At 35.8% G+C, this 27,058-nt stretch overlaps 4 protein-coding genes across 7 annotated transcripts; all 4 read right to left on the reverse strand.

The window, feature by feature from the left end:
- Window positions 1-205: 205 nt before the first annotated feature.
- Window positions 206-8,265, reverse strand: LOC145586158 (putative 1-deoxy-D-xylulose-5-phosphate synthase, chloroplastic). Of its 4 annotated transcripts, none has more exons than XM_081642905.1 (10): window positions 7,774-8,263; window positions 5,679-5,798; window positions 5,369-5,533; window positions 5,049-5,199; window positions 4,674-4,942; window positions 4,250-4,529; window positions 3,112-3,404; window positions 2,276-2,551; window positions 1,656-1,940; window positions 206-854 (listed from the first exon to the last, which is right to left on the reverse strand). In XM_081642905.1, the coding sequence occupies exons 1-10, from the start codon at window positions 7,939-7,941 to the stop codon at window positions 705-707; spliced, it is 2,157 nt and encodes a 718-aa protein (XP_081499031.1). In that variant the 5' UTR covers window positions 7,942-8,263; the 3' UTR covers window positions 206-704. The 4 variants fall into 4 exon arrangements, with proteins under 4 accessions (XP_081499031.1, XP_081499032.1, XP_081499033.1 ...); XM_081642906.1 differs by having other exon boundaries at window positions 5,665-5,798; window positions 7,774-7,802; XM_081642907.1 differs by having other exon boundaries at window positions 5,369-5,549; window positions 5,665-5,798; window positions 7,774-7,802.
- Window positions 8,266-9,689: 1,424 nt separating this feature from the next.
- LOC145586159 (26S proteasome regulatory subunit 8 homolog A-like) lies at window positions 9,690-15,055 on the reverse strand. The gene is made up of 9 exons (XM_081642909.1): window positions 14,770-15,055; window positions 13,664-13,761; window positions 13,269-13,493; window positions 13,105-13,167; window positions 12,692-12,855; window positions 12,381-12,537; window positions 12,185-12,283; window positions 11,010-11,120; window positions 9,690-10,008 (listed from the first exon to the last, which is right to left on the reverse strand). The coding sequence occupies exons 1-9, from the start codon at window positions 14,948-14,950 to the stop codon at window positions 9,868-9,870; spliced, it is 1,239 nt and encodes a 412-aa protein (XP_081499035.1). The 5' UTR covers window positions 14,951-15,055; the 3' UTR covers window positions 9,690-9,867.
- A 2,777-nt stretch (window positions 15,056-17,832) lies between these two features.
- LOC145586160 (3-ketoacyl-CoA synthase 11-like) lies at window positions 17,833-20,588 on the reverse strand. Its single transcript, XM_081642910.1, has 3 exons — window positions 20,393-20,588; window positions 20,014-20,053; window positions 17,833-19,835 (listed from the first exon to the last, which is right to left on the reverse strand). Exon 3 carries the CDS (start codon window positions 19,773-19,775, stop codon window positions 18,234-18,236), a length of 1,542 nt encoding a protein of 513 aa, XP_081499036.1. The 5' UTR covers window positions 19,776-19,835; window positions 20,014-20,053; window positions 20,393-20,588; the 3' UTR covers window positions 17,833-18,233.
- Window positions 20,589-21,359: 771 nt separating this feature from the next.
- LOC145584764 (syntaxin-81-like) lies at window positions 21,360-26,393 on the reverse strand. The gene is made up of 7 exons (XM_081641559.1): window positions 25,991-26,393; window positions 25,748-25,831; window positions 25,533-25,637; window positions 24,296-24,439; window positions 23,052-23,294; window positions 22,813-22,944; window positions 21,360-21,649 (listed from the first exon to the last, which is right to left on the reverse strand). Exons 1-7 carry the CDS (start codon window positions 26,066-26,068, stop codon window positions 21,506-21,508), a joined length of 930 nt encoding a protein of 309 aa, XP_081497685.1. The 5' UTR covers window positions 26,069-26,393; the 3' UTR covers window positions 21,360-21,505.
- Between the last annotated feature and the right edge of the window lie 665 nt (window positions 26,394-27,058).

A 27,058-nucleotide genomic window follows, 5' to 3' on the forward strand; every position in this document is an offset into this window, starting at 1 on the left:
ACCAACTCCGCCAAACATGCTTGATTTACATACACTTTTAGTTAAATTAAACTCCTTAATCTCAAAATGAAAAATATTATCAAATTTACTAAATTATTCAACTAAAAAACGTCTACAAAAGTATTTTATGAAATAATATTTACTAAATTTTTCGGTACATACAAAATTTTTGTGTATTGGTCTCATACAAGCCGCGGTAAGTACGTGCATGGTAATTCTCAATTCATTGATTTACTGTTAGCAAAAATTTCAATTGATACAACATTTCAAGGCTCAACAAATAGCTTACTACAGACTATCATATTGCCATTCAAAATGCAAAATATTACAACATAGCAAACAATACGTAGTACTTAATAATAATGTACAAGATGCTAACTTGTCTATAGGAAATATAAGGCTCATATCAAACAGATGACCAATTTAGAAGAGCAACCAGAGTGGAGCATATACCGAAGCAACTTCATTGCAGACTACAAGCCTTTTGCATGATCATCCTTTCTTGGGTAGCCAGTAACTTCCTCAGAACAAACAGAAACTAGGTAATCACATCGAAAAAAGTTTACAGGATGTACAGAATAATACATGATCGTGATCCAATGGCTGAGTATGCATCATGAACTATCACCACTCTTCCAGTGTCCTTTGTAATGGCCAGAGTTAATATCAGTCACTCCTTGAGAATCAATAACAAAATCCAGAATCTAGCACATCAATAGAAGGGCTTCCCGGGTCCGACCAAGTAAAGATAATACAGTAGCAGCAATATGATGACCAGTCAACCCTGCACGCGTAAGCTGTTCGTTTGGAGATGCATGTTCTATGTAGGTGTCCGGCAATACGATTGGTCTCCACTGAAAGAGTCACAGATATCACAAAAGTAAGAGCGCTGACTGCATCTGCTCAAGGTTAAACACTTGAACTTGGATATGCCAATCACACAACAGAAGCAGAGATGTGAAAGGAAAGAAGGTGACAACACACTGCTCCAGCTTTATACAACAGGAAATTTATATTTTGTAAATTTGTTTCCACAAGTATAGGTTTCTCAGCTTACCCCTTCAACATCACTTTCTCTATACAGCGTGTCACCGTATGTAGGTATCAATAAAAAATTGAACTGTACAAGTACCTCCTAATTGGCTTTGACATGATACAAGCACAGCAGATTCCTAGTGGAGAGGTAAAATGAGGAAAATACATCCTAGCATGCAAATCCCATGGCTTAAACTTGCAATCTCATTTATGAATATTAGCCCAAACATTAGTGCTCAGTACTGCTCACCAATAAGAACAGTAAGTTATGGAACCTTAAAAGTCATTTCCCTCCATAAATAATCATTGACAGGCTTGGAAATGGCTAAAGCTAAATGCAGAGTTTTCTATAGGCAATAACCGAGGAAAATCAGAGTATGGTCAAGCACTTGGCTCTGTCGGAAAGAAAACCAAAACCATAGATCAAGTAAAGCTCCTCAATTACCTTACATTCAAGCTCAAAACCAAAAAAAAAAGTCGAAAGGGGTGTAGGGTTCATCTCAACTAAGTATAATAAACTGAAGGAAAAAAAAACAGATGTTGCCGGTGGGGGACAGGATTAATTTATTAGCTTAGATTTTATCAACAAGAATTAACAGAAAAGCAGTTTAAAGATTTACCTTAACTCTTCCATCAAGCTTCCCATCAAGTGCAATGAATTGGGCAACATGGGACCCAAATCCTCCAACAGATCCTTCCTCTACAGTAATCAGAAAGGCATGATTATCACAAAGATCCCTCACAAGCTTAATGTCAAGGGGCTTGCAGAATCTTGCATCCGCAACAGTAACTTCTACTCCAAGCTTTGAAAGGAGGGACTGAGCCAAAAGGCAGTTCTGAACCATGGCTCCATATCCTAATAAAGCAACATCTTTACCTTCAATAAGGACTTTCCCCTTGCCAATCTATTCTACAGAAAACAGTTCACAACTAAGGCAATGGTGCACAACACTTACAAGTATCAATCACATTAAATATAGAAATTAAAATCAAACATAAAATAACCTACATTAAGGCAGAAACATAATCAGCAGTAATAGGAATATTAGACCAAATGGTCTAAACAGAATAAAACAGATGCATCGCCAATCTATGTTTACTTGTTTAGCAATCTATCTGCAGTATTTTACAGGAGATAAGAAAGTGGAAGCAATAATTTTACTTATCAGGTTTTTCAACTAATTACTGTGCTCATTTAATTGATAAAATAAAGCACACACTTTCAGAGTGAAGTAACTACCTCAATTGGCGTTCTACACTTGGGGTTATCTATGCCAACAATAGCGCCTCTGGGATACCGGAAGCACACTGGTTGATCATCAATTTGTGCTGCAGTGGCTACCATACGAGCAAGTTCAAACTCATCAGAGGGAGCCATCACAATCATGTTGGGCAAGCAGGACATGAAAGTTACATCAAATGAGCCAGAGCACACTGGTCCATCGGAACCTACCATGCCTGCCTTTGTGATAGCAAAACGCACTGGAACTTTCTGTCTATCAACATCGTGAACAATCTGTCAACAGGAGAGACAAATGAGCACATGTTTTTCAACTCCCCTATGACCAATTTGCAGCCATTTTTTATCATTTAATTTTTAGCAGCTTACAAGAAATCAATGTATCAGGCAGCAAATAGTAATTAAATGAAGGCTAAGGCAAGGCATCTTAAGACATGGTAACGAAGGGTGAGCCAAGACATGAATGAGATGATTCCAGGCACCAAGTAGGTTTCCTTGGGCCCTTTGGGAACCCCAGGAAGGACCTCGATGCATGATCTTGCCGGGTCTAAAAATGTTCTCTGGAGGCCAAGTTTGAAGGCTATATACACAAAATCGGACTATTTTTTGAGATTTCGGGACCCGGTGTCAAAAATTCATAGGGTGGTAGGGGATGCATCCCGGGGTCATATAATATTGTTCGGAACCATTTATGGCCAAGGGCCCACGCTTGTGTCCCATAGTCAAGCAACTGTCATGTTTTAGTATCTTTATGATAGGAGGCCTAGAGTGAGTAATAATATGTTAAAGATTAGACAAAATGCATGAAAAAAGGGGAGGGAGAGGGGAGACAAGACCTGGTCATAAGCTCGCTGTAGGAAAGCAGACGGAATGATACAAAATGGTTTGAGTCCTCCACATGCTAGACCAGAAGAAAATGTAACAGCATGCTGTTCGGCCATTCCAACATCAAAAAACCTATCTGGAAAGTTCTCTTGGAACAACTGAATTGATGACTCCATCCTCATGCCTGCATGAACTGCCACTATATCCTTGTCCTTCTCTGCCTCCAATGATAAAGCCTCTATAAAGTAGTGGTCATATGTTTGAGGGCCAATTCTAGATATCAATGAATCAATATCACTTGAGCCTGAAATGAAAAGAAGAGGACAAGCATTGAAAAAATGTTGGCTATTATGGCGATTTTAAAATTATATGCTGTCATTGAATAAGACAATCGGCTTTGATTTCCCCTGAACCATTAAAGTATTGCCTTTTCTAAAAGATTGGAATCTGATATATGCAAGTACATAAACAAATCTCTAAGTCACTACAACTATTTAATATTTTAGGAATTGTTAAACAACTTGAGTGGAGAATGGACATCAAGGATTCGATTATATATCAATTAGTAAATGTAATCAAGATCCACACCTTCCTCAAGTTGCGACATAGTGTGCTTTTCTTCATTGCAATTGATCTCAACTAGAGTTTTTGAGAGCATGAAAACATAGAGAGTATTAACAAATTGGAGTCCTTAAACAACAGTGATAACCTGACAGCTAGAAAAGGTTTAACTTTCCTCATTGGTTGGCGCATGCATGAGTATAAAGAAAGAAATTTCAAGTGTTTTCAATTCAGAAACCTCCACTTAACCGAGTATTAACAAAGTGGAAACGTAATATTTACTCAATTGAAAATCAAGATGTTATCAGTTCAACCATGCTAGCAAAACAAAGCAAGCATCCATCTCTATTAGTGGAAGCAAACAATTAACAAGTGTCAAAGAGTCAAAACAACAGTATTGTATTGTATTGTACCACAGGCTAAAAAGCTGAATTAACCAAGACCAAGAAACTGATTAGAATATAACTGAGAAAACTCGTCAAAGCATCAGACGGAATCATCCTGATAGATATGCATATATATAGAATCCAGCCATAATGTACGAAACTGATGTTGAAGAGCAATAAAGGTAACTACTGAATAAATTACCTTCATCAAGATTTTCCACTGTTTCACTCATTTTCTTAGGTTGTCCAATGTTTTCATCTGTCATGACATGAATCAATACAGGGCCCATAGAATCCAACGAAGCTACTTCTTGTAGCACACAAATTAGATCTTCAACCTTATGCCCATCTACTGGACCAATGTAGTACAGTCCTAACTCCTCAAAGAGTGTTGATCCTGTAGGACCCAGCATACCACGGGCATACTCATCGACTTTGGCAGCCCATTCATACAAATCTTTACCAACTCTCTTAGTAAGACCCTATAGGAATATGAAAACAAAAAACTCATTAATATAACAATGGAACAAAATTAAACTTGAATTTCATCGAAGCAGGGGATACTAGCTCATTCTCTTAAAAATTACACAGTTTATTTTCAGTAAAGACCACCAAGAGAACCATACCTTAGCAACTTCTCTGAACCTTCGAAAAGTTTTGCTGGATTGCACCTTGCTCCAAGAACTAGAGAGTGCAGTAATTGGTCTCCTGGAATCCTCATCAGGCTTAAGATGCAAAGAGTGGCGACTATCATTTAAGATTACCACCAAATTTGAATCTAAGTATCCAGCATTACTCATTGCCTCGTAGACCTGACCAGCAGTAGTTGTTTCATTGCTGATAACAGAAACTACACGCTCACGTTTCCCTTTGATATCTCTTGCAACTGCCAAACCTGAAATATAGATGGATATAATGGAGGTGTGGTTATGTTTATTTAGCAATATTCACTTTTACTACAGAAATAAGCATATCTAGTAGGAAGAAAATTTAAAATCTACCAAGTCCAGCAGAGATACTGTTGCATCCATGAGCAGCACCAAAGGGGTCAAATTCACTCTCAGAACGGGAAGTATAACCAGAAAGTCCATTTTTTTGTCCCAGCGTACTTATCAGGGATCTTCTTCCTGTGAGTAACTTATGTGCATACGTCTGCTCAAATGCAGAAGGCATCACATGAGTATAAATATGTGTTGAACTCTCTTCATAGTATCACATCTCAATTATCTCAAAATGGAAGAAACGAAAAAAAAAAACAGGAGCAACAGAACAGCCGAGCCAAGAGAATTCCATAATGATAAAAAAGGGCCTGATAACTCACTTGGTCTCCTATATCCCACAAAATCTTGTCCATTGGTGCATGAAAAACATAATGAATTGCAACAGTCAGCTCCACCACAGACAGACTAGCTTTTAAATTTTTTTGTCCTTTTGATACCATGAGAGAGAGCTCTCCACGGATTTCATCAGATAATTGCTTCAGCTCCTGTTGCACCAGGATTCTAATCAATTGACATAAAACTTCAATTTACTGCTTGTTTATTTTCATCTTATAATGACACTAAGATTCAATATTATTATTCATAATTGTACCAAATGGTGTAAAGAAAAAGGTACCATGACTTCTCAACCTTTGGTGACAAATTTTTCATGTTAATGGGGTTTTCAACCATATCAAGTATAGGTGTAGGCACGTCTTCCCAGAAAAAGTCACTGTTATTGGCAAGAGCTCGAATTCTTCCTGCAAATCCCTGCATTCAAGAAGACAAGATATATCACAAAGCACTCTGTATAAAAACGGGTGTTGTTTAGTATTTCACTTAGACAGGGGAGGGGGGGGGGGGGGCATCATAAAAGTTCACAATAGTCCGAATAATAACAAGAAAAGAAAAACCGAACACCAAAAAGTTTACCCTAAAGACTAAAACATAACAATATTTAACAACATAAATGCTATCATATATATACACTTCGATTTTATAAGACAACTAAAGTCTTCTTTTAGGACTATGGTTCCCTAATGCAGTTAATTGAAAGTTATATCATGCGGAAATAAACACAGGAAACAACAAAAAGCAACAAACAATGATTTTACACCGAAAGTTATATCAAGGCTCTCAAGATCAACCTTGGTCCTACAAGAGTTCCACACCCAACCTACCTATATATGCACTTAAACACTTAGACTCATATTACAGCTAGTATAAGTAATACTGATCAAAGTCAACTTCTTATATATTGATTTGACTAGGAAATAGCTAAGATCTCAAAGCTATGAAATTGCCAACTAGAAACTTTGATCACTTGTTGCTTCTTGTCTCATGGGACAACACTTTTCACAGCCCAACAAGTGCCAACCACTCCACGCAAATAGGCTGCAGCATAGAAGTGGCCCAAATTTGTAGCTTGGCTCCAAGATCCAATACCCACACAATACACAACAGCTTCTATAATCCAACAATTTCCCAACTGAAGACTTGTTTCCAAGAAGACACCCATTTAGAAGAAAGCACATCACCATTGCACCTCCATCTAAGAAATCATCTTTCTAATTCACCAAGGAAGATACAACTTGACCAACAGTCTACACCATGCAAGTCATGGGACGATGTTCCCAAGTCCCACACAGATGAGAACACATTATCGGACTCGAATTTCCTAGTTTCCCACACACTACCCGTGTGTAGTGCCCTCACCCACAAATCCAAACAATTACCTGAGAGCGATCATATGTACACAAATCACACCATTATAAAAACTCATTATAATATCCTTGTCATTCAACCGAATAACGAAATACAACATGCTTCCAAAAACTCACCCTGCAAGGACACGACAGCCTGACTCATGCATGTCAACCCCATCATTCAATTGAATTTCATCTTCCAGCAGTTTCTTGATGTAATTTACCACTCGTTTGAGCCATGACGACTGATGGCAAATAAGACTAGGAAAAATGAAGAGTAGCCCACAAACCCCGTATGTTTGTCACCTTCCTATCAATCTTCCAATGTTGCGCCATTTTCCCTTTCACACAAACAAGGAACATTCCCCACATTCCTTTCATAAGCTTTGCATTCTAAAGAATACCACAAGCCAGCTCGCTTCCCCACGCTTGAAGTTTGTTTCTTACTTATCCAAATCTAATTTATTGGTGGTACATACTCTTCAAGTCCAAAGGTCCTTCATTGTCAAAAATTCCACCCCATGCCCTACCTATCACAATGTCAGTAGTCCACAATTTTTTGCAACAATAATAAGCTTGAAGCTACAATAGCCAAAAATGACTTCTTATAGCTGAAAATCTATACTTTTTACGGTAACGGAGTATGAAGCAATCTTTAGAGGGTGAATCCGGATGAATTTTATCCTATAGAACAACAATAAGATCATATGTTATCAAGACTTTCATACTCATGTCAAACATACCATGTATGTGTCCAAATGCTAGACTCGGGTATACCACCAAACAATTCCATGTTTTTGATCAGATTGAAGCATAAAGTATTCGTGCCAATGTTGGAGTGTCAAGGATCAGACGGTATTTGAAATAAAATGAAGAGTCTTAAACAGAACTACTAGAAAACAACTGCTCTAATATCACCTTAAAAGGGTTGCAACAACATTAATGACTGCAATCTTCTCCATATTCATGATAATTCAGCAACTTTATAATCAAATAAACATAATTACACATAGCTAAATCGTATGAATATATGATAATACCTTGAATGTAAAGCTGGAATTTAAGGATGAACAGGCATTATTTCTACAAAACTCTAAATTGGATTGATAGCTGAAGCTTCTTGATTCCAATTTATGAAAAAAATCTTTACAATTTCCATGAGATTGAACAGAAATTCCAACTGGGTATTCAAGATAAGCCATACCCATCTTGAAAATCAAACACCCCACAAAATTTGAACCAGAAATTTACCACCAAATTGCCATCAAAATACACAAGTACCCATCTTCTCAGCAGAAAATCCAGCAAGTTTAACGAAAGTAATAAGAACTTTGAAACCCAGAAATTGAAATTGAAGTGTCACAAATTATGACAAAGAAAGAGTTAATAGTGGTAAGCAGAAAATGAAAGGGTACAAGTTTGAGTGGAGACAAATGAAGCACTATCAGTTGCATAGTGTTGAGATAGTATTGGCTGTTTCTATTGCCTAGAGCTGGATGGATAGAAACTGAGCACGTTGCTGTGAACTGTTGGGGCCTGCTGATGAGCTTCTTGCTTCGAGGTGGCAATTGGGTTGTTTGGGTCATTCAAAGGAGGATTAAATTTATGTTTGAATCTACTACGTATTTGGGTAGGTCACATGGAGTAACTCGGTTGAGTATGATTCGGGTCCAATTAGAATTAGTTTTTTTGTAGCAATTATCAATGAGAAATTGAACTTGTTACGAATATGTATATTACTTCTTCTGTTATTTTTTACTTGACCTATTTTTTTTATCACATTTATCAATATTAAACTTTAGCGATTAATAATTTTAATTCTCCATAAGTAAAAATTATAAAAGTTGTATATTATGATAGTTCTTATTGAGACGAATTCAAAAAGATCTCACATGAATATATTTTTCCTTACATATCATTCATAAAAGATGGTCAAATGAGGTGGTGAATAGTGTAAAAGTCAAAGCAGATCAAGTAAAAAAGAATGGAGGAAGTAAATTACAATAGAGTTTTATGGTTTTCTAGTTTTTTAGAAAACAGCAATCTAGTTTTATTTAAATTATATTGCTAATTTTCAGTCGAGTTAAAATCTAAGTAAAAGTGATTCATCACAATTGTTATTATGATTCGAGTCCAAGTCGTAGTAAAGTTTATGCTTGATTTGGTTATATATAAATTTGAGTAATCGAGTATGAATTATTTTTGCACATCTATTTGTTAGAACATCAATATTCAATAGTGGGGAGTATCTTAAATGGTGATTTTTAATTGCTCCCGTACTTTACGTCGTTATTAATTCATTATCACTTAAAGAGTCACCCTTGTAGGTTTTGTACTGCTTTTAAAATTTTTTTTTTTTTTTTATATACAATCACATTTGAAACGCAACAATAAGTTCAAGTTGATGTTTTATGGTTATTTAGCAATATGTCACGAAACTAGCGCAAATCGCCCATGGAGCACCTGAATCTCCAAGACTCAATCTAATTATCTAAGCCATCCCTCCTCATATGCACAAGCTATAATAGTTCAAGTTGATGTTGAGCTTGTGTGTAGGGGTATCCAATGTCTAGTTAGATACGGTATTGTATCCAACAAAAGAGTTTATATATATTGTACTCCGTATAATCTATTTGTTCTTCTGTGTAGGATATTCACGGTCTAGTTAGACGCGGTTTTGTACCCAAAATTGTAAACAAGTGAATCTGCTCAAGTTCATTATAAGGCCAATCAGATTACCTCTTTTTATTTTTTAAATAATCAGATCATATACTTTAAGGTGTAGATTTGTATCGAAAATTAAGGCCTTATTTTCTTTCTCTTAAAAATAATTTCAATTCAGTAAAAACAAAATCAGTTCAGCAAAAAAATTTCTGGATGAAATGGACAATAACACTGCAGAAGAACTATAGAACTTCAAATAATTTACCACCAGCATCTAGCTAATACATCAACATTTAGCAATTAAAGCTTCAAATAACCAACCAAACCAGAGAAAAAATATATAGGAAGGAATTCATTCATCTGTTCTCTGCTATCTAGTTTGCTAGTAACTAGTTTAAGATTTTCTTGTTTCGTCAATTTTTCAATGGGAAAATCAATGCCGCCAGAAAGAATACAAGGACATGAAGTTTTTACTTCCACAATTTCCTCAAGGACATATTCTTTTCTGTATCCTTCTTCATCACCTTAGCCACAGCCATTTCAAAATCTTCCTGTGTTACGTGAATCCTCCTCTCCCTCAAAGCAAACATACCTGCTTCAGTACATACACCCTGCACACACCAGAGTAGAGGAATTTGGTAAAATAAATGTATAAATCACCGACAGGAAAATCTTATAGACCAAGCCATCTATGTTTACAGGATCATAAATGAACAGGGAAAGGGGAAATCAATTAGATAAACTGTTTCAATTCAAAATTGCTATTAAACAGGTATACAGCCAAACACAGATTCACACATGCAAATGTCAATTCATTGACTATTAGGCAAGCAGTTATTAAGATTCAATAGCTTATCACAGCCAACTCCCAGATTATTGTTTTGTAAACATCGTACTTGTAATTTAGTCATGCTAGCACAAATCCTGTTAGTTTCAGCAACTGACAATAGAATACAAGAATCTACTTTTTCTGGGTTCCATAAAATGAAAACTCACAGCTCACAAGGATAACATATATGCTCTTAGACGCATATTCGTAAGGAAACTTCGGCTTTGCATCACTCCCGATTACATTTTACCAATAAACTAGGTTTAGATTCAGAAAATCAGCACAGCACAACTTTCATCAGGTTTGATGGGAAAGCAACAACTACTTGAGACTCTCACAGACCTAAATCTCAAATTTTCACTAGTGTCATGTTTCTGCAGGATAGCACAAAACAAAGTTTATCTATGAGACTGACAAAAGTCGAATGTTCCTTACAAGCCAAACTTTGTCCCCTTTCTCTCTCTTACACCCTTTTCTGGTGCCAAAAAGGCAAAAGGCATTTCAGTTTATCCCAACCAAAAAAAAAAGATAAGCCTAAGCATATAATAAATGATCGGCATTTCCAATATGGAAGGGAAACAGCGTTGTCTGATAGCTTTAGTCTCATTTTAATGCCAATGGTTTGTCTAAGTATGCTTTAGGGATGCATGTATAGCATGTTACATGTTGTAAGAAATCATAATCCTTTGGAAACTCTGTATCATTTGAAAAGCTCTAAAATTTGATACGCATTTTACACCAAAAAAGATATAAGATGCTGAAAGAAAACAACAGTCTGCAAACCTTTAACTCTGCACCAGAAGCGCCGTTCATCTTTTCCGCAATCTTCTTCAAATCAATCCCGCGCATCAAGTTCATTCTTCTAGAGTGGATCTTCAAGATGTCACAACGAGACTGAAAAGATGCAACGAAGTCATTTAGAATAATGTAGAAGCACTGTTAATATGTTGGGGAATTTCAGATAAAATTTTATTAAGCATTCTAAGTTTATAAATGCAAGAGAAACAGCTCATTCAAAACTGCTTACAGCAAGTGAAGGCTGATTCTACTTGCTTAGTAATGCATGACCCTAAGCCAAATGAATAACATGTGTATTTCAAAAATGCATTACCAAATGCTTGGCACTACATTTAAAGGACAAAGACCACCTTGTCAAAGCAAAGAAAGGGTTGAGCACCCTTTGGTACATTGATAGATGTAACTATATGAGTCACTAAGTGGCTAAGTGCTTTCTTCTCATATAATGTTCTTCCACGTCCAATTAGGGAATAAAAAAAAAACAAAATCTTCCTTCTTCCATATATCAACAAGACTTAAAATGTTGTTTGCACCTAATAATATTTTATAAACCGATGAGTACATTATACCCAAAGTCCCAAACAGCTACTGCCACTTGATTCGGATCATTAATTATTTACTTGTAATCCTTTATAGGCAGATTTAAGTTCTTAAATTTACTTCATGTTACATGCCACCATTATTTTCTCTATCGGTTATGTGAGTACCCACAAGGTCAATAATTTAACTGCACTTAATGACAGTAGACAGCGCATCATAATAACCCCCTCCCCCCCTCTCTTTTTTTTCCCCTCAATCCAATCCAAAGAAAGGTATAATAAAAGAAAATTTCTAAGCCTTTCCAAAAGAAGACAACAGCATCAGCACTTTGGGTTAATCTACGAAAGGAACTTCAAGAGGAAGCCTACAAAAGAAAACAGATTGATGAAAGTGTCTCCATGCCCTCCAAACTTACTGAACTAGCCTACTCAGATCAACAAGGGTCCTTTCAGTCCATAAAGCAGAGTACAAAGTAGGAGACTCATTTTAGCTACATGTTTTTCAGGGAGGGGATAAAGCACTTGCTTGACAGTTAATTGAGTTAAAGAAGAAAATATGCAAATACGAAGTGCACCACAAAGCTGTGAAATAAGGAAATGATGCCAATATATTAAACTCACATCTTCGTTGGGATTGGGGAACTCAATCTTCCTATCAATCCTTCCAGGTCTAAGGAGAGCTGGGTCCAGAATATCAATACGGTTTGTGGCCATCAAAACCTGAGGATAATTATGCCACATCAATGACAATGAAATACAAGGTATTAATAGTCCAATAATATAATTAAGAACAATTCAGAAAACAACTCATAAGTACTTTAATCTTTTTTGATGCTTCAAATCCATCTAATTGATTGAGAAGCTCCAACATAGTTCTTTGAACTTCACTATCTCCATTTCCAGATCCAGATTCCATTCTTGCTGATCCAATACTATCAATTTCATCCATGAATATGATAGATGGAGCATGTTCTCTGCACAACAGAAACATCAAAAAGTCATGCACATTGTTCATTAAGACTAAATCGGCACAAAAAAATATAATGTAAGTTTAAAAACCTTCTGATGCAATATCAAATAGGGATATGAACACAGTATAGCAGGCTTTAAACAAAAGATGAAACAAACCTGGCCATGACAAAAAGTTCTCTAACCATTCGGGAACCCTCTCCAATATACTTCTGCACCAACTCTGACCCAGAAACCCTTATGAATGTACAGTCAGTGTGATGTGCCACTGCCCTAGCAAGCAGAGTTTTTCCAGTACCGGGTGGACCATACAGCAAAACTCCCTGTACAAAACAAAAGACAGATGTGCCACAGTCATGATTACCAAAAAATGTGATGGTTAAGACACCCATAGAAGAAATAAACGCACTATAGCAATGAAAGTCTCCCACAAGCCCATAAATGTGAAACGGAGAAGGGAGTTAATGTTAACAAAAGCATGTATTCAGAACCAGAGACATAAATGTTTTTAAATCATTCAACATAATGAGGTTCAAATAGGTCAAAACCAGAAAATGGTTCAGTAATTTCACCTTAGGTTGAGCAATACCAAGACTCTCAAACAATTCAGGATGCTTGATTGGAAGCTCGATAACCTGAAACAATTTTTAAAGAGTTAGAATGCCCTTTGTTTATCAAAAGCAATCTACTCATTAACTCTCGTCATTGGGCGGGGGTGAACATAGTGACAGCTAACCTCCTTTATCTCTTTAATTTGCTGGTCTAAACCTCCAATCATGTCATAAGTAGAATCAGGAACTTTCTCAACTTTCATAAGGTTCACCAAAGGATCAACTTTACTAGGTAAGACTAGATGGAGGACATAGCTGTCATTGCGAAGAGCAACTCTAGTGGAAGGTGTGAGTTTTGTTATGTCAATGTTCTTATCAGCATCAACAACATATTTCCCTTCTGGATGAACCTGTTACAGGATTGGTAATAATTAGAAACTTCACTCTATAATTTACGATAAGACTACTATCATAATAAATAATTTGGAAAGTTGAACACTACCATTAACTGTTATTAATTCTATAGTAAAAAATATGTCGCTAAAGAAAAATGACTCAGTACACAATGATATAAGCTTACCTTGACCAACACCTTAGACTTTCCCATTACTTTGACAACTTCTCCAACATATGATCCAGGCTCTTGAAGCAGCATTAGTTCCTCTTTGAGCATCCTGACTGAGCATGTCCAAGAGAGTTAACAGTATAAATCTAACTACACTCAATGTGGGGTAAAAAAGGCCAAGCTTTTCAAGCATACTTGCAATAAACATAATTTCTACGTAAGATTTAAAATTGATCAAACAACTACAAAGTTCACCTAATTCATCACAAACCACACAAAAGAACAATTCTCTGTTTACACACACACATTCCAAACAATCAACTTCATACTAAACTTAAGCAACCCACATATAATTAAAATCACCGGTTGAAATCTGAAAAAGTACAGAAATGCAATGGTACAATGTGTCCCAAAAAAATACCAAGATAGAAACTAAACCCATAAACAACAACAGCAACAGCAACCATTCCGAACTTTCGAATCTTACATCAGATAACTATATCGAAAATCTGAAGAAATTAGTAAATTGTATGATAGGCTAAGCTTCACCCAAATCCCAATACATCACAAACCAATCACAATTCACAATAAACTCCCAGATCCTAAAACAAAGACAGAGTAGGAAATAAATTGGCCCCTCCCTCGTTATCGTTCAATAATCCACCCCGAAAGAAAATTGATCAAAATCACAACTCCAAAACCCTATATACAGCAATTCAGCATCAAGGAAAAGGACATCACACAAATTCGGTCACACAGTAAATTGAAGGTAAAGGCGAAAGTTTCTGAAATCTTGGTATTCAGCTAATTACTACACTAAAACATCATAATTGCAATAAAGCCGGAAACAAATCGAAACAAAAATTGCGGAAAAAAGAACAAAAATTTGACTAGTTAACGACGAAATTACAAACTCAAAACCAAGAAAACCCTCAAAAGGGATCAAACCAAACAATGCCAACATAAGATCAAAGACAAATTCAACCCCCAACAAAAAAAAAAAAAAAAAAAAAAAAACAAAATTAAAAATAAAAATCGATAGTAAAATCACAGAGAACAGAAATTAAAGGAAGAAGTGAGTAATTCAATAAAGGTAGGGTTAGGGTTAGGGTTTACTTCACCTTGAGAATTGAGCTCATTACGATGAGCTTCAAGACGGCTAAGATCAAGGGTTTTCTGGCGATGAAGATGTTCGAGTTCGTTGATTCGTTTGAGATAATACTGGCGTAGACCATCGCCGTGAGTGGTGTTCCCGGCGGCCATTGTTGCAGGGCTACTTCGTTCGGTAAGAGCAGTCGCCATTTTTTTATTTTTTTTTGGGGAAGAAAGATGAATTTGTGTGAGAATAGAGGGATTTGAGGAGAGAGAAAATTAAATTTAGGGAAGTGGCTTGCTCAAGAGGAAAGGTAGAGAGAGTATTGTGTTTCTAGGATTTTAAAATTGTACGAGTAAAAATTAGAGGGTGGTTAAACGTGGTTAAGTATCGACCCATAACAGCTATTTAACGTCAATATTTGGTGTTACTTGTATCAATTAGATGTTGGTGTAGTGGTGATTGGGACTACATTTGATAGAGAGAACTCGTGTTCGATCCTCACAACAACAATCAAAAGGGGACATCAAATATTGACGTTAAATAGTTGCTGGTATTGGCGCATAACAGCTATTTAACGTCAACATTTGTCCACCTCATCACGACTCACCACAATTCCCCTTTATTGGGCGGCTTACACAATCAACAGTCAAAATAACGGTGGCTAAACTTGTTTCTAATGTTGGTTCAACCACTTGTTAGACTTATTTTGGCCAACGGTTGGCTACTTATTCGGCCGATTTTGGCCACTAGAATAGTTGCTGGTATTGGCGCATAACAGCTATTTAACGTCAACATTTGGCCACCACTTTCACCTCACCACGATTCCCCTTTATTGGGCGGCTTACACAATCAACAGTCAAAATAACAGTGGCTAAACTTGTTTCTAATGTTGGTTCAACCACTTGTTAGACTTATTTTGGCCAACGGTTGGCCACTTATTCGGCTGATTTTGGCCACTAGTTGGTTGGATAGGGTTTTTAATTTTTTTTTTTAGTTATTATTATTATTATTATTATTATTATTATTATTATTATATTTATTAATTGGGTACTTTCGTGGTTTGTCATTTCGCATATTAAGTTGAGGGTAATTGAGTACTTTCATGGTTTGTAAAAACTTTTTGACACTTATGTAAAATGGAAGTCCATAATGGCTATTTATTACTGTTGTTTCTTACGACCCATTTGGTAGCTGATTATAAATTTTGGTAATGAGAATAGGTTTACATGTAAATTAGAAAATAATAATAATAATAATAATAATAATAATAATAATATAATCCCCATGGTGATCATACTAAAGCATGTGTGTTTTTTCTTCACGTTTTATCATTACCATCAATTATCACTTGAGATGAGGTATTAGGTGGGACCGTGGGAATGAAATTTTATAGAACAAAATGGACAATTTTGGATTTGGGGATTGACTACTATTACCATGAAATTGAACTTTGATTTTCCTTACACATTTACTTACAAATTCGTTACCGTTACCGTTACCATTACCATATTTTTTTTTTGAGGGAATTACCATTACCATTATTTATGGAGTAGTGATAGACCACTATCAGATATGGGCTTGTTGAGCCCATACCAGGAGCAAAAATGTAATTTCTCGTATTACATACTATGGTGTAAAAAAGTAGTCACTCTCCTGTTACTAACAATATTCAATACTATAATAACAGTATACAAATAAAAAATAACAGTATACAAACCAATAATAACAGTATATAAATTAATAATAACGGAGCACCGATAAAGAATTAACGTCGTCAATTTCGACCAAAGTTAGACAATTTCCAGCATAGAACTCACCCTTTTTAATGGCTAAAGCCATAAGTTGACAAGGAACTTATCTATATTTGAAGACCATGAAAATTAGTCGAAAGTACTCCATAGCATTGCTCACTCTTGTGTTTTTGAGTCATTTAATTTTTTTGGATGGTTTCCGGTGATATATAACGGAGGCGGTTGCATGTTTCTGGGTTTCGACCAAGGTGGTGGCTGGTAGGCTGGGTTTCTTGCTGTCGGAGGTGGAGGTATGGTGGGCGAAGTTTGGCTGGCAATGGGAGCTATCCATGGAGGTGGGGAAAGGGTTTAAGGGAGGAAGAAGATGTAGAGGAAAGGGAAGAAAAAAAAAGGGGGGAAAAAGGAAAAATAAAAAATTTTATATTGTGGTATGGACAACTATGAGCCCATATCTGGTAGTGGGCTATAGTCACTCTTATTTATGGCCACCTACCAAAGAGGTCGTCATTTCTTTGTTATAGTTCTTTTGCCACACTTTATAGTGGAGTTTGTATATATGCAAGTCTGTTTTGGGTTGGTCATTTTCACTAATCGTGATTGTTGAAGGAAGTGCTAATCTCGGTTTACATTAGTTTGTTAAAGATAGGTTTTTTTTTTCTTTTATTGACTTTTGTATCTGAATTTTAGTTTTATGAATTATTAAAAATTTTATTTGCACATTATAAAGATGGGCTTTGTATAAATCATTAGGTTTAAGTTTGAATTGTTTTAAAATTATTTAAATAAAATCATTAGGTTTTGTTTTGAACTTCCAACTTGAGACCGTGTTCTTTTCACATTACTAAAATTAATATTTGACAAAAATAATTTAAGTTTAGAAAAAAAAAAAAAAAAAATTGTTTGACATAAAATTTGTTTGAAACACAACTTTTGCAACAACTTGAAGAATTGAACAATAATATACTTCAATGCTCATAAGATCTTAGCATAGTGATGAAATTAAGTCCCCAATTTGTTACTTCTTATATATGCCCTTGTGGCTCGTTCGAGCCTGAAAAAAAATAAACTTGGTAACTTCAAAAAGGTAACAGCACGATGGTCTTTGAAGCTATGATAAAACTAGAGCCAAATCAATGCTCAACTGCGAAAAAAATTACATTTTAAAAATTTGTGCAGGCAACAGTAAACTCTTGAATTTTCTTTAATGAAGGATAAGGAGATTAAGAAGATACTGCTGTTTGCCCTCATAAAAATATCAAATTTAGCTGAGATTGAACACTATTAACTAGCAAAACCTATTCAAGATTCAATCATTAATATTTACTTTGGCAGAAATCATAGGCAATAGGATGGTCAGATTAAATAAATAGATTAAACCAATCAATTACACAAAAAGTCTACCCCAAGAAACAAGAAGAAAAATACTAGCTTAATTCCATCAATAGTTCACTACTTAAATTAGTAGGCTTTCTAATCTCCACCTAATCACACCTTCCTACTTCTCTTATCAACTCTAGACATTTATCTGAGTATATAACAAATTCTCTACTTCATAAGCGAATTCGTTATCATTCCCATGCCAACAAGAGGCATATCAGCTGTATCATCTACTGCAACCCCGAAGATAGGTTAAATCTGCAAAAGAAGCAATTGAAAGGAACTAGTTTCTTCTACCATTCAAAGCACCCTGCAACTAAGAGGGATACTTAGCTGCAACTGCTGGCTCATCAAGCTCGTCTCAGTTTGAAATTGACGATACCTTTGGGACATCCACAGGAAACAAATGGATCTCATCCATCCACGGGTTTTGCTCTTTTTCGGGATTCACTCCCCTCAGAGCTCTCCAGACTGCACTATTACACTTGAAACCAGAACCAAACGCAATCTGCCATATTCTATCTCCCCTCCTAACCCTCCCTTTAGCTTCAGAATAAGCCAGTTCATACCACAGGGAGCTGCTTGAGGTATTCCCAAATCGATTGAGCGTCATCCTCGAAGGCTCCATATGCCAATCAGAGAGCTGCAGGTTCTTCTCTAACTCGTCAAGAACAGCCCTTCCTCCAGCATGAATGCAGAAATGCTCAAAAGCCAGTTTGAAATCTGGGATGTAGGGCTTTAGTTTCATCTTCAAGAGTTTTTTTCCTATCAGAGTGGCAAAGAAAAGCAACTGTTCTGACATAGGAAGCACCAAGGGGCCTAGAGTAGTGATATTAGTCTTGAGGGCATCTCCTGCAACAGCCATCAAATCCTTTGACAAAGCAACTCCAACTTTTCCCTCGGGATCCTCTTCTTGGGTAACACAAGTGAAGCACTTATCATCAGAACCTTTGTGGGTTCGGACAGTGTCAACAAGCTGATACTTGGACCGCCATCTATCAGATCTCTTGTTTGAGAGTAGAATCGCAGCTCCTCCCATCCGAAACAAACAGTTAGAAACCAACATCGATCTTTCATTTCCAAAGTACCAATTCAAGGTTATGTTCTCCGTGCTAATGACCACAGCATAAGAATTGGGATGGACTTGTAGAAGATGCTTGGCAAGATCGATTGAAATCAATCCAGCACTACAACCCATTCCACCAAGATTATAACTAACAATGTTGCCACGCATCTTGTAATGGTTGACAATCATTGCAGACAATGATGGAGTGGGATTAAACAAACTGCAATTCACTACCAGTATCCCAATGTCCTTAGGTTTCACATTCGTTTTAGCAAACAGCTCATCCAGGGCTCCAAACATCACCATCTCAGCTTCCTTCCTAGCCTCTTGCATACACACATTAGGAGGATCGAGAAGAACAGATTCTGGAAGGTAAGTATCTTCACCAAGTCCTGATCTTTCGAGTATCTTCCTTTGAAACTCAAGGTTTTCCTTTGTAAACGTACCAATGGAACGAGACCTATCCATGAAAATCTGCCTCGTGCACTTCCGAGAATCATCAGGTTTGTAACACGAAAAATTCACGAGGTACATAGGGCTAGGCCGAGTAAGGAAATAAAGGGTAGCCAAGAAAACGAGCAGGGTCGAGCATACAATCACCGATATTAAGTTGAAGCGAAGATGCTCCCAAAGGACATAGACATCTTCCAAAGAGAAAGTGGAGAGTTGGGCACCAATGACAACAATAAGAGGTGATAGGAACAGATACATTCCATGGGTAATGAGGTAATGGTAACCCAATTTGACATATTTCAACTTAATAGATTGCTTAAAATCAGGAAGCTTTCTTGAATTTGAATTGGGCATTAAGGGGGTGGCAGGATTTTGTTCACTCATAACTTCTTCAGCAACAATTCAATTTACTCAATCAGATCAAAAATACATTAATTTGGGCCCCTGAAACAACAAATTATTCAGAATTACTCCCTGAAAAGTAGAACATGATCATATCTAGCTAACTGGGTATGTTTGAAAATGCAAAATTTTGCCTGATTATTTAAAGTCTAAACCCTAAGATTGTTATAGATTTATTTAAGAGAAATAAAAATCCATTCTTTATTATAAAGAAAATCACCTCAAATTCAGGAACTGGGTGTCAGAGAACAACGGATTACCTGTAAAAATAAATACAAAGCCAAGAATTAGAGAAAAATCAGAAAATCGATAATGTTCTATGTTACTCGGACTCAATTTTACACACGGGTACATGTTCAATTGTCCAACTAATTATGTGACAAGCTTCAATAAATTTGCCAAAAACTAAGTGTCGATAAGGCCATAAACCCTATTAAAGAGTCAAAGATCCAATAGTTTACTTTTTTTTTTTTTTATCGGGATCAATAAACTACCAGATTGTCAACCAAAGCATAAACAGATTAGATCTGACTAAACAAGCATGAAATTAAAAGTGAGATTATAATGCAAAATAAATGAAACCCAGAAAAGGAAATCACCTGAAATTGAAGATTTTGAGATGAAAAATGTCGGCTTTTTTTCCTTCAAAATTCGGAGAAACCAAAGAAACGTGAAAAAACAGAAAGAGAGAAGTTAGAGTTCGTTTTTTGATAATTGAAATGAAGGATGTTTGTAAATATTTGTAATGTAGCCTGTAATACGTAGAAGAACAATGTGTATAATCTAATAATCTGTATATTATATTAATATCATATGATAAATTACTACTAATATAATGTGTAACGTTATTTAGCATATGATACCATGTGAATAAATATGATGCAGAACAGCAGAAAGGTGGGACCAAACTACCAGATTGTAGGGGACTGTTATTTTGGGAAATTGGAATCCAAGTTGAGGACTTGTTTGGTTGGTGAAGAGCGGTTTGATAAAAAAGAGCTGATTGGATTGGTCAAACAGCTGATTTATATACCAGTAGCTTATTGGTCTAAGCAAAGTCATTTTGGAATTCCCTAAAAAAAACAAAGTCATTTTGGAAAAGCCCTTTGAGCAGCGTTTTGAGATAATTCAAAAGTTTTTTTTTTTTTAATAAAAAAACAAAAATTGTCAATTACAACCGATAAAAGTATTCATTTTGCGAGTTACAATCATCAAAGTTTATTTATGCAAATTACAACCAAAATTTCACCAAACATTTTAAACTACAACCAAAACCCGATTCGGCCACTTTCACCGGAATATGTAGAGTATTCAGAGTAAAAGGGCATAGGTGCTGTTTTCCATGAAGAAGGATGTGTCCTTAACCATCTGAAGGTGAATGGCAAAATTCTTCATAACAACAAAAGATAAGATCCAACATCCAAACCAACAACTTTCATTGATGACACGGTTGTAAACATGTTTTCTACAAGTCTACAACATGTTAGCACGCAGGGACAAACAGTTTTAAAAAAAAGTGTGTAGTGTGAAATTTCCTAGTTTGTATGTGTCAGGCTGGAAACGATAGATACAAAGAAATTTTTTCACAAGTACGTTGTATATTGGAGAATTGTTAGCCTCACACCACCAGTACATTTGGTCATGAACCGTGGACATATTTTCTACTGCCTTTTCGATTGCAGCTTCTGGATCCTCTATACCTACTACATACATCAGCTATACCAATCAAGAAATAAGATTGCGAAAGTAAGTACAACAAAAAACAGCCAAAGAAACACTCTGCTACTGCTGTTTCGCTGTATGGCTTGAGTAAGCTCTTTGTTGCCAAGCACCATATTATGCGTTGCTTCAACTGCCTGAATAGACAAAAAATAGCAAATGGTGTGTAAATAAAAGGTTTCTCAGATGATCTTATAGACATAATACCAAACACAGTCGTTTGTGATGACAATTAAATAACAGTAGTCATAAAAAAACACCAGAACTCAAATCTTTCAACTCAAATGGCTTTTAGTACAGTTATTTTTGAGATGAGAGTATACATCACTGAAGAGCCACCCAAAAGCAACTCAAGATCCCTATTTGTTGGGTAGAGTTTGCTCATGAGTTTCTCTCTCCTCCTAGAGCAACATGGAGAACTACATGTACATGCTCTGACATCACCCTGGTGTCGAGCTATTTTTCCATACGACCTCCCCAACTTGTCACCACAAAAGGAACCACAAAGAAGTTCAAGGAACTAAGGGACACAGATGAAATATGAACCATGATCGTTAAACTTTTCAATTTTCATGAAAAAAATAAATTCATATGAACAGTTAGTTCAAGCCCTTCAAGGGCCTTATATGAACATGAAACTTGGACCATGGTCATATTAACCATGGTAAAAAGCAAATTAATGGAATGTGCAAGTTCTACTTCCATCATATGGCAATAGCTGTTAACAATTTGAATATATATAATACATACAGCATAATTTGAGGGCTTTAAATATTAATGCACAACACTTTTATACATAAAACTTAGGCCTAATAAGATGCACTTTGATATGCCATGGGTACTGGCAGTAATGAAAAAATGCTCATCTAAAATGCTCTACTTTGATGGAGCAATTTATGTCTTTGGTTTACTAAATATCACAGATTGCAAGAATTTCGATTATATCAAGGAAAAACATAAAAGCTGCAAATCATATGATTACAATATGGGGTCAAGAGAGATTTGGAAATTGGAACAAAAAAGATGACTTTTCACTTTAACATATCAGTGATGATCAGAAACTCAGAATGCATTCCATAGACTACACAATTACACAGTTGTTATATTAGATTTGGAAATTGGAACAAAAAAGATTACTTTTCACTTTAACATACTGGTGATGATCAGAAACTCAGAATGCATTCCATAGACGGCACGATTACACAGTTGTTAAATTTAACTAAAGACCAAAAATTCGTAGCTCGGTTTTAGCAAAAACACTTTAATTTCAAGGTCCATCAACTATGGAATCAAATCTCACCTGATCGTATAGATACTCAATCTGATGGACTTGCTGGAGAACATGTGTAGACATGAGGTGATTCAGTGCAGACATCTCCACCATTTTGGTTTCAGTTTCTTGAGCAGCATCAAGGAGATTACTCAGCTCCACCTACATTAAATCTTTATGTTATTCTGATGAATTCTGCAGCCAAATACTAACTATAAAGTGTGTATTGATACTATTCAAAGTATCATGATGCATCTGCAACTTGTAACCTGAAGTGCACGAGTGTCATCATCCAAAAGCTGTTCTTGGACTCTTTGGGGACTGGGTTCCACTTCATCAGGTTCCGTGGCCTCTGGATGTTTTGATTTCAAACGATCTGTTGAAATTTTATCGGGGACACGGCTTCGTTTTCTTCTGGGCATTGTTCTATTCAGTGTATCTTGGAACCGTATAGCTCTCAGCCGATCAAATTCTGATGTAACTGAATGAAGCTTTTCACTCAAAATCAAAACCTGTATATTGTTTCAAAAATAAGGGATTAAAGGAAATGTGCCGAACCTGGAAAACATAGGCATTATCTTCTTTACAAAGAAAATTCGCAACAATGTAGATGCCACACAATGCAACCATAATAATTTAACTTCCAACTGTGTTAGGTTAGTTAATCGACTAAATCTAAGTACTTGTAACATTTAGCTGCCATAATGAATCAGTAACTTTTAATCCACATTCTTCACATCAAACAACCAACAGTGGGACATGATTCACTTGCCAGTGAGTAAACCATACAAAATTGATTGGCAATTGAGAGATCTTACTGCTCAAGACGTAAACAGGAAAGGTAGTCATACACCAATAACAAAGAGGGAATTCTTAAAAAGAACAGGGCAACCTTGCAAAGGAACTGATGCATAATCTCCAAAGGCTATGTTCTTTTTACCTTAAGAAATTAAGTTTCAGGAAAAATTTAGAATTTACAATACGTTCCAACAGCTAATACCCAAGTTCATTTCACGACAACAGAATGTTCTAATAAATTCGGATCATTTCCAATAAGTTTTGATGAGTAACTTCCAACAGGGAAAAAAAAGAGTCGCTCTTATGGTATCTCAATTTGGGAACAGGTATACAATAACTGACTAACACACAAATTAACTTTCCTCGTTATTTTTCATCAAGCCTTATAAGATAGCTTATCTCATCTACTTGTTGAAATATAAGTACATGTTGGGCCACTGAGACATGACACATCCGTGATCCATTAAGAAACCAAGGAGTGAAGGACATAAAAGCATAACACAAATATAGGAAACAGCACAACAAAATTTGCTTCTTGACTTAAGGTAGCTAAACCTAAAGATATATCAGCATTCTGAACTCAGAAGGTCTCATGAAAGAATGGAGCAAAAGCACCAATACCAGCAAAGCCGAAACCCAACCCCACCCCAACACCCACCATCCTGAGCTAGTTAGCAGGATAAGAAACTAACTACAACCATCATAAATCACATACCACACCATGTTTATGTGCAATAATATCAGCATTTGAACCATCTGTATTCATACTAAGCCAGCCCTTCGAATTGGCTTCTTCATCACTTATACTGGCTTTTAGAACCTCTATCTGCTTTTGACACAATTTAACAAAAGAAGTAACCTGCAAAGAACAAATTTCAATTGTCAAAGAACTCAATATCAATACTAATTACCTTCTCAATGAGCTTGATAAGGTTTATTGATCAAATGATCAGATATACAATCATGGCATAAATAATATGTGACTAATGTGCTCATCTCGAAAACAAAGAATGAATAATTTCAGAGATTAGAGTGAACACATTGAGGAGTATTTGTACAACAATTTATAGTTAGGCAAAAGTCTCTATGTGATAATGTAATAGCAGATAAAGACAAGTGAAACAGTCTTGTAGTAAGTTTTTAGACTTTTAGATGAGCAATATATGTGGTGCATTGTTGTTGCCTTAGTATCATTAGTAGCTAGACAAATTGAAGCTCAATGTAAGCTCTTATGATTAAGGTAAGCGATGGTATATCCCTTGGTATAAGATCAAGGTTTGTTTTGTTTACTAGCTGTTGATGATCAATTATGAATTGCCAAGGTCTTACATTTTTTCCAATGGCTAATTGTGAAATTCAGCTTGGTAGGTTTGTAATTATTTGAAGGATTAATGTGCTTCACTTAGATAACATTGAATGGATTAGCTTAAGAGCTTAGAGGGTATGAAGTGAGGAGCATTGTATAACTATGTATATAGAGATTAAACAAAGAATCAGGCAAATATTGCCGTGTTGATGGCTAATTATGAAGAGCAAAGGTCTTATATGTTTCTGAAGGACAGTTATGTTTCGAAAGCTCACTACTTGTTAACTGTATGAAATCCCAATATTTATCAAAATAGCTTCATCTTTATCAAGTTTCTGTCTTTCCTCTTGTTTATTTGTTGCTGTGCTCATTTTAATTACAGCGAAGAGCTCAAATTTGTTACCTTTGATCCAAACACGAGTAATTAACATTAAAACCACTACCACAAACCCATTAATCTAAATACAGTAAAAGAAAATCAAACAAATTTGACGTAGCCATGGTAAAGTATGAGGTTAGAATCAATCAATTTGCTCAAGTCTTAAGACTGAACATGCTGCCACAACTCACAAGTACTTCAATGAATTCGAACACAAAACAATAGTTATACACAATGAGTCCAACATAAAGATAGCTTAGAACTTACTTCCTGCTCAATGCTATCTCTCTCTTGTTCAGTAGTCCGATGCATATCAACATAATCGCGCTTATGTTTCATCAAGTATTTTTCCAACTCTCCAATGCTCTCAAGCTATAAATTAAAAAATGCCAAGCAAAATCAGCACATTACAGCATTGCAATGCATCAAAAATGTTTGTCCAATCAAATTAAACGCCTCGAAGATTAAATTAATCCGCTTACTGTTTTCAACGAAGATTTCATGAACGGAGTCCTTTCGCGAGGCTTGTGTATAATGAATGATGCCATTATAGCAGCAATTTTAGACTAACACACCAAAATTGAAAGTTGATCAGAATTAAAATTCATTCTATAGAATCAATCAAGATACAATTATAATCTATATTATGATAATTCAAGTAATTCCAATACAATCAATCATCAATAATTTGAATTTGACCTAAAATAGAGAATTGGGAAATGCACCTCGTTGTAATCGAAAGAAACGGCTTGACGGCGAACAGCATCTTTGAAATCCTCAGTCCTATCCCTAATTTTCGCCATTGTTGGATCATACAATACAGCAGTGGAAATTTCTATGATTTGAACTCAATTTGATAAAAAAATGAAGTGAATTTGCAGCGAATTGGACAAAAATTCCAAGGAATTTCAGCAAATTCAAATTGATTAGAGAGTATTGATGACGATTCGAAATTTCGAATTGAAGCAAATTCGTAGAAATTTCCAGAAGTAGAGAGGAAAGAAAAGATTTTGGAGGGAGAAAAGGTGAGTTTCGACAGCGGGTGTTAGGACGCGCCGCTGCAGATCGAAGTGAGGACTTGGACAGGGGAGATACGATACGAAGATTACCACTTTTTTTTTTTTTTTTTTTTTTTTTTTTTTTTTTTTTTTGGTTCTGTCAAATGTCAATTGACTAATCCTAGAGTAATAACAGTATACTTGTTACAAGTAGTCATTGTACTCCGTATAATTTTGATGGATTTAAGGCTTGTTCTCTTTAGCTTATTATCAGTTTAGTTTAGTTCAATTCACTTTAATTTCTAATTTTCTTTTCTCATAAAATGTTCAGTTCAGTTTCGTTCAGCTTGGTTCAGTGAGAACAGGCCCTTAGACTCGTAAAAGTTGACACAACATAAACCAGACACAAAAAAATTAGCTTAATTTCATTTCAGTTCTTAATTTCCTTCTCTCATAAAATACTCATTTCAGCTTAATTCAGTTCAGCTCCAATCAGTTTAGTTTATTTCAGTAAATATGAACAGACCCTTAGTGTTAGAGCATTTACGCAAAAAAACATTTTCTCATTCTCTCTCTACCCACTTTCTCTCTCCCCTTACTTACGAGCATTTTTGTGATCATACTTGGCTTTTTTTTTTGGTGTTTAGAGAGCCACAAATGCGAGGATGAGAATCGATCTCAGGATCTCCTGGAATCAGGAGGGAAGCTCTAACCACTTGAGCTATCCCTCACTCTCATGCTGCTGGCTTTCTTTTTTATAGGTCCTATTTGCTACTATTCATTACATTTTTTGCT

Source organism: Chenopodium album, chromosome 16 (genome assembly GCF_948465745.1).
Source record: "Chenopodium album chromosome 16, dcCheAlbu1.1, whole genome shotgun sequence".
Lineage (NCBI taxonomy): Eukaryota > Viridiplantae > Streptophyta > Magnoliopsida > Caryophyllales > Amaranthaceae > Chenopodium > Chenopodium album.